Source organism: Rhinoderma darwinii, assembly GCF_050947455.1.
Source record: "Rhinoderma darwinii isolate aRhiDar2 chromosome 1 unlocalized genomic scaffold, aRhiDar2.hap1 SUPER_1_unloc_21, whole genome shotgun sequence".
Taxonomy (NCBI): domain Eukaryota; kingdom Metazoa; phylum Chordata; class Amphibia; order Anura; family Rhinodermatidae; genus Rhinoderma; species Rhinoderma darwinii.
Genome location: NW_027461658.1, coordinates 501,054 through 517,287, shown reverse-complemented (window position 1 = coordinate 517,287; position 16,234 = coordinate 501,054). Strand labels below are relative to the sequence as shown.

General features: G+C 38.5%; 1 protein-coding gene across 1 annotated transcript; it reads left to right on the top strand.

The window, feature by feature from the left end:
- The first annotated feature begins 2,480 nt into the window (after positions 1-2,480).
- LOC142670917 (uncharacterized) lies at positions 2,481-13,395 on the top strand. Its single transcript, XM_075847130.1, has 4 exons — positions 2,481-2,513; positions 2,633-2,730; positions 2,884-2,998; positions 11,370-13,395. Exons 1-4 carry the CDS (start codon positions 2,498-2,500, stop codon positions 12,761-12,763), a joined length of 1,623 nt encoding a protein of 540 aa, XP_075703245.1. The 5' UTR covers positions 2,481-2,497; the 3' UTR covers positions 12,764-13,395.
- Positions 13,396-16,234: the final 2,839 nt, after the last annotated feature.

Below are 16,234 nucleotides of genomic sequence, written 5' to 3'. Positions count from 1 at the left end.
GCTGTGTGGCATTATCTACAGAGGAGCTGTGTGGCATTATCTACAGAGGAGCTGTGTGGCATTATCTACAGAGGAGCTGTGTGGCAGTATCTACAGAGGAGTTGTGTGGCAGTATCTACAAGGGAGGCTGTGTGGCAGTATCTACAACGGGGGTGTGGCATTATCTACAGGGGGGGTGTTTGGCACTATCTACAAGGGGGGTGTAGTACTATCTACTAGGGGTGTCTGGCAGTATCTACAAGGGGAGCGGTGTGGTAGGATCTGCAAGTAGGGGCTGTTTTTATAGCAGTATCTACAAGGGGGGGTGTGGCAGTATCTACAGGGGGGGGGGTAGAAAAAAAGTACTATGCACACCAATATGGAGTTATTTATCCAAACAAATTATTTATTTATAGCCAGTGACAGTGCGACACTTTGGTCAATACCATGACCTTCCTCAGGAACTATAGAATTAACAACATTTATATAAGTATAGATTTTGTAATAAGTGGTACAGAATGTCCTCAGTAACAATAAAATCAATTATGTACAGATCACAGATGTATATAAATCTTCATATGAAGCAATATCAGTAGTAAGTGAGTACTCTAAGATCTATGTGACACAGGTTACCGTAGTTCAAACAAATAATGAAAACAAGAAAGAAAAAAGTAAAGTTTTCACTGAGTAAAACACACATTGTAGATGTGTATAGTAATCATCTGAAAAGGTGGTAAAGGAAAATACAGGCAAACTAAGAGATATATAGACCAGTATATATAGTTGACAAGTAACAGTGGATGGATCTAGGTATAGAAAGTCTGGTTGATAGTATAGAGATGTAGAGATGTGTTATCAAATGAACCACATAATTATTTTTAAGTCTGCAAAAAAATTGGTAGTAGTTAGTATAGATGATATAGCTAGAATTTTTTTGCAGACTTAAAATCATTGTTCAAGGTTTCTCTGGAAGAAAAATACACTACATACCCATGTATCCTTTCAACCTGACATGGTTCCTCCTAGATGACGTACAGTCCGATTCTATATCCCTCCAATCATCTCTGAATAGATCTAATACTTCCATGCACTCACTCCTGCACTATTATCTCTCTACTACACAAACAAACATTTAGCAACAACATGTTTGAACTGACATTAATTTGTCTTACCTTCTAGTCAGCTGGTACTCCCAGCACTGTGGTTTTCTTCTCCCCGTTCTAACTTAGGCAATATGCAAATTAGCCATGTGTACACACACAGGCTACGAGCAGCACGTTGCATATAGCTATGACAACTTCCGGTCTGAAAGACAACATCCGGTCATGGTGCGTTTCACATGTGCGTTCCAAGCACGCCATGTGACTGCACAGCTGGATACATAACAGAGGGGTTTTCTGACATTCCTGTAGCGCCACACTATAGCGGTTACCCGCCAAGCTTACAGCGCCATCCACGCAGGATAAAGCATTGACGAAAGGTAAATTCCCTATACATAATTATGTGGTTCATTTGATAACACATCTCTATACTATGGATCAGACTTTCTATACCTAGATCCATCCACTGTTACTTGTCAACTATATATACTGGTCTATATATCTCTTGGTTTGCCTGTATTTTCCTTTACCACCTTTTCAGATGATTACTATACACATCTACAATGTGTGTTTTACTCAGTGAAAACTTTACTTTTTTCTTTCTTGTTTTCATTATTTGTTTGAACTACGGTAACCTGTGTCACATAGATCTTACAGTACTCACTTACTACTGATATTGCTTCATATGAAGATTTATATACATCTGTGATCTGTACATAATTGATTTTATTGTTACTGATGACATTCTGTACCACTTATTACGGAATCTATACTTATATAAATTTTGTTAGTTCTATAGTGCCTGAGGAAGGTCATGGTATTGACCGAAACGTCGCACTGTCACTGGCTATAAATAAATAAATTATTTGTTTGGATAAATAACTCCATATTGGTGTGCATAGTACTTTTTCTCTATTGGATCGGGTTAGCCCCCTACTAATGCACCCACACCATTACCTAAGTCTATCCGAACCTTGTAACTACAGGGGTGGGTGACACTATCTACGAGAGAAGGCTGTTCATTATGTCACCATGTAGTCTCGTTAGCCTCCGTTATACAATCTGTTGTAGTCCGGCACTGACCTCTTTAAATTATTCTATTTTCATTTATGGTTCTGGTAACTCCCTTCTAGAATTTATATCGCTTGTAAAATGTACGATGTAAAATACTCGAGTTACTTATAAAAATGACACCTCATTGATTGGTAGAGAAAGCAAAGATGGCGAGGTAGAAAGAGATGTTGGGGGGGGCAAACTGAATCTTTGCCCCGTGTGCTGGAGAACCAAACTACAACTCTGCTATAAAGTCATTGAACCCAAGTTCATTTAAAATTTTTTCTTTTTTGTCTGTTTAGGGTGAAGATCTGATTCATATTAAGGTTGAAGTTACAGATGAAGCACAAGAGGAGACGGATGTAATGGCTGATCAGCAGTGTAAGAGGGGGGGGACTTTCATTCGTTGTAAAGACAAACCTGTTTTGAGGGTCACCTAGATACTACTCTCATATCATCCCATGTAAATAATCTATTCCGCCACTGCGTGTTTCCTACAGATGGATCCAGTAGGAGAAATCCACCAGAGACATGTCACAGTCCTCTGTATTCCCAGGACTGTCTAGAGGAAAATCACAATGTCCCAGAGAATCATCAGGTAGATGAAGCTGAGCCCTATATCAGATCTATATAGGGGTTGTGGAGCTTTTTGGTCATGGGGTCATAGATTTTGGTGGTTTGTTATGTTGATCTGTTAGATTCTTCGCACTCTCTGCTGTATTGTACTGAATTGTTACATATGTGAAATCAGGGGGAAGATCTGACTAATAGTAAAGCCGAGCATGAAGCAGAAGAAGAGCGGGTGAGGGGCGATCAACCGTGTAAGAGTGAAGTGGAGGAGGAAATTCCAGGAGGTGTTACCACAGGTCAGTAATAATGATATTAGAAAGTGAATTGGGAGGTTTGTTAAGGTGAGGTTCCTCCTTAGTTCTACATTAAAGTAACACGTCAGACAATGTGTTATACATAGTGCAGGACCTGAGGGAGCTGTGACTGCACATAGAAGTTCTCTACAAGGTGATCTATGGATCCGGTCATGCACTAGGCTTAGTGTCAGATTTTGGGAGGGGCAGCAGGGACTAATAAAAAGTGTTAAAAATAGTACATTTTTTTTTAGTGGTGTACAAAAATAAAAAAAAACTTTTCCCACTTTTCCTTTTAAAGTATTGTAAAAAATAAACAAAATTGGTATCATCGCATCCGTAAAAAGTCTGAATTATTACAATGTAACATTATTTAAATCACATGGTGAACACCGTAAAAAAAAAAAACGTGAAACCGCCAGAATCTCTCTTTTTTGGTCACTTTAGCGCTAAAAAATAATGTAATAAAAAGTGATCAAAAAGTCGTATGTGCCAATAAAAACTACAGCTCGCCCACGAAAAATAAGCCTTTACTCTGCTCAATCAACAAAATAAAATAAAAATAACCCGCAGGATAAAGGTAACGTGATTTATACAGAACAGTGCACACACAAATAAAATGTGTTTAAAAAGTTGCATGTACCCCTCAATGATATTAATAAAAAGCCCCCAAACCACTACGTCCTATGAAAAAATAAAGATATGGCTCCCATTAGTCGAAGATGAAAAAATATGCAGATGAACCGGTCCGATGGGAACTTTCCTTCTGTTTCAGGAGGAGATTATCAGGGCTCTAATATTTGGGAACCACAAAGAGAAGGGCCCAAACATATCTGCTGGAAGCGAGGGCGCCCGTATTCTACCAGGACAACACTTTCCCAGCAAAATTCCCCAAACTACGCAGAGGGGGATAAGTAAGGACACCATTTATCAGTGCGACACCGGCCTGTGCATAAAGGATTGCATCACAGCGTAACCCACATCTATGGATAATTGTATTATTTACCCCATTATTATACCCTCTTGTTATACCCTGATGTACTCCACACAGTTTATATATACCCTGATGTACTCTGCACAGATTATATATATATCCTGATGTACTCCTCACATATTACATGTATCCTGATGTACTCCTCACAGATTACATATACCCTGATGTACTCCTCACAGATTACATATACCCTGATGTACTCCTCACATATTACATATACCCTGATGTACTCCTCACAGATTACATATATCCTGATGTACTCCTCACATATTACATATACCCTGATGTACTCCTCACAGATTACATATATCCTGATGTACTCCTCACATATTACATATATCCTGATGTACTCCTCACAGATTACATATACCCTGATGTACCCCGCACAGATTACATATACCCTGATGTACTCCTCACAGATTACATATATCCTGATGTACTCCTCACAGATTACATATACCTGATGTACTCCTCACATATCACATATACCCTGATGTACTCCTCACAGATTACATATATCCTGATGTGCTCCTCACATATTACATATACCCTGATGTACTCCACCCATATTACATATACCCTGATGTACTCCTCACATATTACATATACCCTGATGTACTCCTCACGTATTACATATACCCTGATTTACTCCTCACAGATTACATATACCCTGATGTACTCCTCACATATTACATATACCCTGATGTACTCCTCACATATTACATATATCCTGATGTACTCCTCACGTATTACATATACCCTGATGTACTTCACGCAGATTACATATATCCTGATGTACTCCTCACAGATTACATATACCCTGATGTACTCCTCACGTATTACATATGCCCCGATGTACTCCTCACGTATTACATATACCCTGATGTACTCCTCACAGATTACATATACCCTGATGTACTCCTCACATATTACATATACCCTGATGTACTCCTCACATATTACATATATCCTGATGTACTCCTCACGTATTACATATACCCTGATGTACTCCTCACATATTACATATATCCTGATGTACTCCGCACAGATTACATATATCCTGATGTACTCCTCACAGATTACATATACCCTGATGTACTCCTCACATATTACATATAACCTGATGTACTCCTCACAGATTACATATACCCTGATGTACTCCTCACAGATTACATATACCCTGATGTACTCCTCACATATTACATATACCCTGATGTACTCCTCACAGATTACATATACCCTGATGTACTCCTCACAGTTTACATATATCCTGATGTACTCCTCAGATTACATATACCCTGATGTACTCCTCACAGATTACATATATCCTGATGTACTCCTCACAGATTACATATATCCTGATGTACTCCGCACATATTACATATACCCTGATGTACTCCTCACATATTACATATATCCTGATGTACTCCTCACATATTACATATACCCTGATGTACTCCTCACATATTACATATACCCTGATGTACTCCTCTCAATTTACATATATCCTGATGTACTCCTCACAGATTACATATACCCTGATGTACTCCTCACATATTACATATACTCTGATGTACTCCTCTCAATTTACATATATCCTGATGTACCCCGCACAGATTACATATACCCTGATGTACTCCTCACATATTACATATACCCTGATGTACTCCTCACAGATTACATATATCCTGATGTACTCCTCACATATTACATATACCCTGATGTACTCCTCTCAATTTACATATATCCTGATGTACTCCTCACAGATTACATATACCCTGATGTACTCCTCTTAATTTACATATATCCTGATGTACTCCTCACATATTACATATACCCTGATGTACTCCTCTCAATTTACATATATCCTGATGTATTCCTCAAATATTACATATACCTGATGTACTCCTCACAGATTACATATACCCTGATGTACTCCTCACATATCACATATACCCTGATGTACTCCTCACATATTACATATATCCTGATGTACTCCGCACATATTACATATACCCTGATGTACTCCTCACATATTACATATATCCTGATGTACTCCACACATATTACATATACCCTGATGTACTCCACACATATTACATATACCCTGATGTACTCCTCACATATTACATATACCCTGATGTACTCCGCACATATTACATATACCCTGATGTACTCCTCACATATTACATATACCTGATGTACTCCTCACAGATTACATATATCCTGATGTACTTCACACAGATTACATATACCCTGATGTACTCCTCACAGATTACATATATCCTGATGTACTCCTCACAGATTACATATACCCTGATGTACTCCACACGGTTTACATATGCCCTTATGTACTCTGCACAGATTACATATACCCTGATGTACTCGGCATAGATTACATATACCCTGATGTAATCCTCACATATTACATATACCATACTACTACCAAGCCAAATCCAGGCGCCAAAAGACGCTGCCTCAATACTGAGCCCTACAGTGTGCCCAAACAGCAGTTTACTACCACATATATGGTATTGCTATAACCAGGAGAACCTTTTAACAATTTTTGGGGTGTGTTTCTCTAGTGGCACAAGCTGGGCACAACATATTGGACTCTGAAATGGCATATCTGTGGAACAATTGCAATTTTCACTTTTTACCATCCGGAGCACATTCATTTCAGGAAAACACCTGCGGGGTCAAAATGCTCTACACCCCTAATAGGGATGCACGATGCATCGAAACTTCGATACTGTTCATCCCCAAACGGTTCGATACCGTTATTTCGTGTATTTCGATACTAAGCTCTGCGCGCCGTCAGGATGATGTGATGCTGCCGGCGCTGTACTAATGATTGCCGTCAATGAAGACCGAACATGGCGGGCGCACTGCAAAACACCCCTATGTTCTATCTTGAGTGCCTGCACCGTCGCTCATTAGTGCAGCGCCTGCCGCATCACTTCATGCTGACCGCACATGCGTTTAATGTCAGGAGCGGGGCAATGCTGTATTACACAGCCCCGCCGGCGGAGATCAGAGAAACCTCTGATCTGCACCGTTATTCACCTGAATGCTGCAATCAAAGCTGACTGCAGCATTCAGGGAAAAATGAGCAGGGGGGATGCACTTTGGATCGCGTCACAGGGAATTCCTGTGACGAGATTGAGGGACATACCATATATAGGCAGACAGCCCAGGGTCCATTGAAGGACCCCAGGGCTATCTTACCATATTTCCTGTTGTTAGGACATACCTCAGTATGCCCTAACAACTGCCTGTGTACTATCCGTACACAGGCTAATGTACTGGCATATAGATATATGCCAGTACATTAAAGTTTAAAAAATAAAGTAAAAACATAAAGTAATATTAAATTAAAAAAAATACATACATTATTTTTACAATAAACATTCAACTAAGTCTCAATACATAAAATACACATATTCGGTATTAGCGCGGCCGTAATAACCTCCGCAAAAAAAAATTCCGTCATTTATTATGTGTACGCTGTAAAAAAATAAAATAAAAACTGCTTTCTTTCACTTATTGTGGGGCACGAGGTGTGATGAATTTAACCTCCATGTGCCTCACATTACTAGTAATTAACCCCATCATGTACCTCACATATTAACCAATTATGACTGCGAAACATGATGGGGTTAATTACTATTAATGTGAGGCACATTCAAAATTCAATAACACCTCATGCCTCACAACAGAAAATGGAAGAATTTTTTATTTTTTTAATTACTCTTGGCAAAGTATCGTTTTGGTATCGGTATCGAAGTCCAAATTCAGGTATCGTGACATCCCTAACCTCTGATAAATGTCTTAAGCGGTGTCGTTTCCAAAATGGGGTCACTTTTAGGGTGTTTCCACTGTTTTGGTCCCAAAGGTGTTTTGCAAATGCAACATGGGGCTAGGAAACTAATCCATCAAAATCTGTGCTCCTTCCCTTCTGAGCAGTTTATGAGCACATATTGGGTATTTCCGTACTCTGGAGAATTTTCCTTATAAATGTTGGGGTGCTTTTTCTCCTTTATTTGTAAAGAAAATGAACAATTTCGAGATAAAACTACATCTTATTGGAAAAAATGTGCTTGATTGGATGGTGTGATTGCTTATTTTTTGTGGGGCGATAGTTTTTATTAATACCATTCTGGGATACATGTGAATTTTTTTTCACTTTCTATTAGATTTCTTGGGGTGACAAAAAAACAACAATTATGGCGTCTTTAATTACATTTTTTTATTCTTCGTACTGCGTTCACCGTGCGGGTTAAATAACATTAGATTGTAATAGATTACATTTTTATGGATGTGGTAATACCAGTTATGTTAATTTTCATTTTTGTTAACATTACTTTAGAGAACAGGTGGGAAAAGGTTTTGGTCTTTTGTAACTTTTAGTTTTATTTTTTACAGTTTTTTTTTTGTTTTTTTTGTTTTTTCATTAGCCCCCCTCCAGGGAACTTGAACTAGCGATCACTTGCTCTGTATACTGCAACGATAATGTATAGCAGTATATCATTTATTCTTACAGGCATCTGGCAGGACTTAGTGGGAGTACAGAAATGGCAGACCTGGGCGCCTTCATTAGGCCCCCAGGCTGCCATGACAACCATCAGCTTCGTGCAATCACGTTTCGGGAAGACCGATGAGGTTTTTGAGCTGGCCGGACCCTTTTTCTAATGCCTTAGATGCTGCAGTCGCAATTGACTGCGGCATCTAAGGGGCTAAACGGGCGAAATCAACTGATCTTGGATTCTACCCGTTGCAGTAAGGTGTCGGCTGTATTACACAGCCGACACCCGTTGAGTATGGAGCGTGCTCTGCCCGTGAGCGCGCTCCATACTTCCCCTTAACGCTTTTTACGTACATGTAGGTGACAATGCGTTAGGGTAGGGGTTTATGTGTCATTTTTTCTTCATTTTTGTTTATTTTTTAACTTTTATTTTTATGGCCTTTCCATCAGAAAAGACATTTGGGGAACTTTTATTATTTCATTTTATTTTTTTACACTATACTTTTCCTCTGTAACTGGCGCTTTACAGCAGGGGAGATCAACCCTGTTATAGTGACTATTGTCACTGATAGGGCTGTGCTGGGTCTAGTTAGATACAGCAGCAGCCGCCTACTACCGGCATCTCGGCGCTCATGTGACTAGTCACATGACCACCGGGATCAAAAGAGGCCGCAGCGCTCATTGAGCGTTGTGTACATGAGTGCAGAGAAGACAAGTGGTAAAAAACAATTTTTGTCTTCTTTTCAGGGTCCCTGGCTGTCTCTGACGACCGGGCACGCGACATTTAGCTGCTCAATCACTCAGGCAGCAAACTTAAACCTGCAGCATACGTACACAGTGGGCAGTCCTCAACTGGTTAAACATCATTTTAAGAGTCAATCGAAATGAAAAAACACATACATTTTGGTCATTTCCTTTATACTTTTGTTATTTATTTGGTTCTTCCATTACAAATCTTGTAATAATAACCGCTGAGAAGAAAGATCCTCATTATAGTTCTATATTTAATATGAGCCTGGGACAATAATTGAGGAGCTATTAGAAAACACACAAGGTCCCCATAACAAATCTGCACACATGTCACAAGGGGGCATGTTGTCTTCAGGATATTTCCGTAGTACAACCTTAGGCTGCAATATCAAGCAATCAGATCTCCACTGTAATCTACTATACACTTTTTGGAACATGTTTTCTTTAAATGGACCCTAACTTTTCAAACAACTTGTGGTATCTAATAGTATTCCTGATATATATCAACTTTGTAATTCACTTACTGTTATAGTTTAGCTGTTTTATCCATGAAAATTTTATGTGAAGTTAGTGCCACTAGGTGAGAGACACACAGACGCTGCTGCTTATAGAAGTCTATGGGAAAGGAAGGGGAAGCAGAATGAGGGAGCAGGAGCACATAGACACAGATGCTGTTGTCAATAAAGGACTTTGAACAGGAGAGGGGGAGCAGAAGCAGAGAGAGTTGACATAGGCCTCTGGTAAGAGTTATATGTCACCTCTGTGCTGGATTTTCCACTACACTGCTCCTTACTGCTGTATGATGTGCTCCATGCTGCTGCAGCTTCTGAGGGTGTGCTACAGAGAGATAGTAGACCAGGGTGGCTCTCTGCTCTGTGTGCAGTGTATAGAAGACATGATGGCAGTTAAGCTACACCCACTACCTCAGGGAAAACTGAGAATTATAGATCGAGCCTGCAGAGGGAAAACTGCTAAAAGAATGCCATATACAAGTCATGTAATGGCCAGAAATAGTGTTATTCCTCCTGTACACACATATAACAGATTATTCTGAAAAGTCGTCTTAAAATTAGGTACGCTTTAAAGGTCTTTAAGAAGTTTTCAAAGTGGGTTTAAAGATGTGGTTTTTATATTGGATTAAAAAATATATCCATGATTATTAGAAAGCACCTATTTTAACCAGTTGCTGACTGCCCATAGATTATAAATGTCCTGGTGGTCCACACCTATCTCTGCAAGGACATTTTAAAACATCCTGCTGAGTTTTCTCCTCTCCGACTCTCCCACTCCATCACAGTTAAATATATCACTTATTGTATTACACAACGTCGAAGCCCTATATGTTTTGAGAAAAACAAGACCAAATACATATAGGTTGGAGAGAAATAGAACGACAATTTGCTATTAAGTTGTCACATGACTAAAACTTGAATGAGGCCACTTCATTTCATTAGGTTCACATTATCAGTACTTGATAGGACACTCTTTCCCCTTACAACAGCCTGAATTCTTAGTGGAATGATATTACTATGTACTTGAAACCTGTATTACAGATTCTGATTATTAACTTCACTCTGTCTATTCCACTACATCCCAAAGATGATCTATAAAATTGAGATTTGGTGACTGTTCAGCCATTTGGATATGCAGACCTCATTATCATGTCCATGAATTCATCCTGTGATTTGTCTCATGACACATTATCTTGTTAAATGTAGACTGTGGGCAATATTAGACTGTAACAATATTAAGTTAAGATTGTGTATGCCTTATTAGTATTTAAAAGTCCAAATGTGTTAGCAGAGAACAGGCTTCATTACCAGACAAGGTTCTGCTTTTTCCCAAAAATTATTTTATTATGTCGAGCTTTATGTAATAAATTAATAGTGGAGAACTGAGTGTAGACCAGAATCCTGGACTGTCATGGATTGTTATACGGCTGGAATGGAGTCAAAAGGCTTGGCTTAAACTTCTTCCTGCTTGATACACTTCTGACTTTGGCTCAAAACACGGCATGTGTGTTTCCAGCCTAATACAAATGTTATAAATTTGTCAACTTTTTTATTGTGAAACAAAATCACAGTTTGTTTTTTCAATCCTAACAGAAAATCCCAGTAAGAACTCTGAGGGAAACTTCACGTTATTGCTAAATTATAAAGTAGAAGATGAAGATATCATCCAGCGCTCTTCAGGAGAAAACCTCATTACCCTTAATATACATCCAGGACTTCACAGTAAAGACCTATCATATAATTTCACTAATAATGAGGAACCTTCTACCCAATCACAGATTGTTACCACAAGTACAGCCCAGAAAGGGGGTAAAAGGTTTCAATGTAGTAAACCGTTCAAAAAAATCTCAGGTCTTTTAACAAACAGAAGAATTCACACAGGAGAGAATCCGTATTCATGTGCAGAATGTGGGACATGTTTTACATTTAAATCAAATCTTGTTAGACACGAGAGAAGTCACACAGGAGAGAAGCCATATTCATGTCCAGAATGTGCGAAATGTTTTACAGATAAATCAAATCTTGTTATACATGAGAGACTTCATACAGGAGATAAGCCATATTCATGTTCAGAAAGTGGGAAATGTTTTACACATAAATCACATCTTGTTATACATGAGAGAAGTCACACAGGTGAGAAGCCGTATTCATGTGCAGAATGTGGGAAAAGTTTTAAATTGAAATCAAATCTTGTTAGACATGAGAGAATTCACACAGGGGAGAAGCCATATTCATGTTCAGAATGTGGGAAATGTTTTACAAATAAATCACATCTTGTTATACATGAGAGAAGTCACACAGGTGAGAAGCCGTATTCATGTTCAGAATGTGGGAAATGTTTTACAAATAAATCTCATCTTGTTAGACATGAGAGAAGTCACACAGGAGAGAAGCCATATTCATGTTCAGAATGTGGGAAATGTTTTACAAATAAATCAGCTCTTGTTACACATGAGAAAATTCACAGAGGTGAGAAGCTGTATTCATGTTCAGAATGTGGGAAATGTTTTATAAAAAAATCCTATGTTGTTAAACATAAGAGAATTCACACAGGAGAGAAGCCATATTCATGTTCAGAATGTGGGAAATGTTTTACAAATAAATCACATCTTGTTATACATAAGAGAAGTCACACGGGAGAGAAGCCATATTCATGTCCAGAATGTGGGAAATGTTTTACAGATATATCAGGTCTCATTGTACATAAGAGAAGTCACACAGGAGAGAAGCCATATTCATGTTCAGAATGTGGGAAATGTTTTACAAATAAATCGTATCTTGTTATACATGAGAGAAGTCACACAGGAGAGAAGCCATATTCATGTTCAGAATGTGGGAAATGTTTTACAAATAAATCGTATCTTGTTAGACATGAGAGAAGTCACACAGGAGAGAAGCCATATTCATGTCCAGAATGTGGGAAATGTCTTACAGATAAATCAAGTCTTGTTATACATAAGAGAAGTCACACAGGAGAGAAATTATAGTAGTGTTCAGAATGTGGGAAATGTTTTACTACTAAAGCAAAGCTGAGGGCTCATCGGAGAAACCATACAGGGGAGAAGCCATTTTGATGATCTATATGTGGAAGATATTTGTTTTTTAAAATAAATTTACATTTTGGAACTTTGCAGAGAATTCACATGAAGTAGAAACCATAATCTCGTTTAGAATGTGGGAAATGCTATAAGATAAAAAAAAAATATTTGAAACACATCAAATTATTCACAGACTTTAACCCCTTAGTGACCCGCCTATTTTAGGCCTTAATGACCAAGCTATTTATTACGTTTTTTCCATCGTCTCATTCAAACAGCTATAACTTTTTTGTTTTAGTCGACATAGCTGTATTAGATCTTGTCTTTTGTAAGGACAAGTTGTATTTTGTAACAGCGCCATTTTGGGGTACATGGAATTTTATTGAATAACTTTTCTAAAAAAGCATTTTTGGGGGGAATCAAAAAAAACAATTCCGCCACACTTTTTTGCATCCTAAATTTACGCCATTTATCGTGTGGTATAAATAACACAATAACTTTATTCAGCGGGTTGTTATGATGGCAACAATACCAAATTTATATCGATTTTGTAGGTTTTACTATGTTTACACAGTAAAAAACAATTTATTTTTATTTTTTTAAAATTATTTGTGCTTGTGTCTCCATATTTGAAGAGCGATGGCTTTTTTTTTGCGGGAAGACTTGTAGTTTTTATCGGCACCATTTTGGAGTACATGCGACTTTTTGATCACTTTTTATCAAATTTTTTTTTAAGGCAGGATTCATAGAAAACGGATTTTTGCATGTTTTTTTTATTATATTTTTTTATGACGTTCACTGTGTGGGTTAAATAATGTAATAACTTTATAGTTGGGGTCGTTATGGACGCGGCAATACCAAATATATGTAGCTTTTGAACTTTTTTTGTTTTGTCCTTTTAATAATAAAACATTTTGTATGGGGAAAAGGTGTTTTTTTAATTTTTTTCAGGTATACGCTACAGGCAGACCTCGGGGCCTTTATTGGGCCCCCCGGCTGATATAGAAGACACCGTCACTCTGCTATCATGCGCAGGGTGCTGGTGGGGTGGGAGAGGGAGCTCCCTCCCTCTCTCCAAAAACACTCGGATACGGTGCTCGCTTTTTGGGTGACGTATCTGAGGGGGTTAAACTGATATCGATCTGACCCGTTCGAGCAGGGATAGTGAAAAGGCGTATTGGCGTTCAGTAACGGGTTAAACAGCCAATAAGAGTGTTTGTTTATTTTTTGGCTGGAATTAGCCTGGATCTGCCAAACACCCAAATTATATTTACCTGTGCTCAACTGTGACCGGAATCTATGAAGAAAAAGTACTGTGGATATAAAGAAGAAAAGAAGTGCCTGGTTTACTTACAAAGCAGAGAAGCTGAATTGCCACCATGAATCTCGCTTCTTATTACTGTATTCATAAATTCCCCCACACTGAAGGAGAATCCAGAGTGACCGTAAGGACAATGTAAACGTTTTTGTTTTTAACATATATGGACATTTTATATTTGACTTTCATTAAAACAGCATAAAAAGATGAAGGTGATGGAATAGAAGAAAAAAACACTAACAAAGTAACTATCTAATTGAATAATTTACCGGCTAAATCGCGTGTCCATTCGCCACCTATGTGGCTATGTTGTGGTTGCCTTTCCGTCTGTTCTTACCCTCAGGGTAGATTCACTTGTGGCAGATTTCTAGTATAAATTTCTGAAACTGTAAATAGTTCCATACATCTAAGTGGGTTGTTTCTGTAGCATCCAACTGCATCTCAAAGCCAGAAGTGGATCCAGCCGGAAAGAAAAGTCCTTCATTTATATTTCCCAATTCTTTTCATACACTTTTTAATTTGCCTAAAAAAAACCTGTGTGATTCCAGCCTTAGACAGGATCCAGGAGGAACGTGTCTCATTTAACCCCTTAATTACCAGGCCATTTTGCATGTTAATGACCAAGGATTATTTTTTGTTTTTTCACCGTCGCATTCCAAGAGTCGTAACTTTTTTTTTTATTCCGTCGACACAGTTTTTAGATGCTTATAACATATTGATTAACTTTTATTAACTTTATTTTAGGAGAGAATTGAAAATAAGCAGCTATTCCAGCATTGATTTTCACATTATAAATTTACGCCGTTTACTATGCAGCGTAAATAACATGTTAACTTTATTCTATGGGTCGGCACGATTACGGGGATACCAAATATGTAAAGGTTTTATATGTTTTCCTACGTTTGCACAATAAGCCTTTTAGAAAAAAATAACTTGTTTTTGCATCGCCGAATTCCAAGAGACGTAATTCTTTTTTATTTTTCCGTCAATGTGGTCGTATGTGGGCTTTATTTTTGCGGACCAATGTGTAGTTTTCATTAGTACTATTTTGGGGTACATAGGACTTATAGATTAATTTTTATTTAATTTTTTATGGGGGGAATGGGAGAAAAGAGTTTTTTGCGTTTTTTTTTTACGCCGTTCATCCGGCGGTTTAATTAATGTGTTAATTTTATTGTTCAAGTTGTTACGATCGCGGGGATACCATATATGTGTATGTGTTATTTGTTTTGACACTTTTGATTTTCACAATTTTATTATTTTTTTTCACGAACTTTATTTAACTGATTTTACATTTTTTTTTTTTTTTTTAATCCCACCAGGGGACTTCACTATGCAATCTGCCGATCGCATATATAATGCTTTGGTATACTTTAGTACACCAAAGCATTATTGCCTGTCCGTGTAAAACTGACAGGCAATCTATTAGGGCATGCCTCCGGCATCGCCTCACAGGCATTTGCTGAAGGCAGACCTGGGGGTCTTTGTTAGACCCCGGCTGCCATGGTAACCCGACGGTGACCCGTGATTTCTTTGCCGGGGCAACGATGGGGTGACAGAGGGTGCTCCCTCTGTCAAACACATTAGATGTCGCTGTCACTATTGACAGCGGCATTTAATGGGTTAAACTGCCGGAATCGGAGCGTGCTTCGATTCCGGCAGTTGCAGCAGGAGCCAGGCTGTGTATAACAGCCGTGCTCCTGCCGCTGATCGCGTGGGTACACTGTCAGCACCCGCACCATCACAGGACGGATATATCCGTTCTCCTGCGCGAACTAGCATCTGCTGAGGACGGATATATTCGGCGTTAAGGGGTTAATCCCCTGATGTTTGGTTTCCCTTTGTTATTGAAATGTCTGGTATCACTATGCCGAGAACCGTAGCGCTCTGAGGCCTTCAGAAAGGTTATGGATGTCTATGATTCAGGAAAGGGAAAATGGCAAAACTATTAGATGTCAATCATTCCACTGTCCAGAAAACGATCTGCATGTGGAAATTTCAGACAACTGCCAATTTGTCCAGGCCAGTCTGTCTCAGTAAGATCAGCCTGAGAGCAGAACACAAGATTCTGAGAGAAGTTTCTGAGAACCCCAGAATTTTTT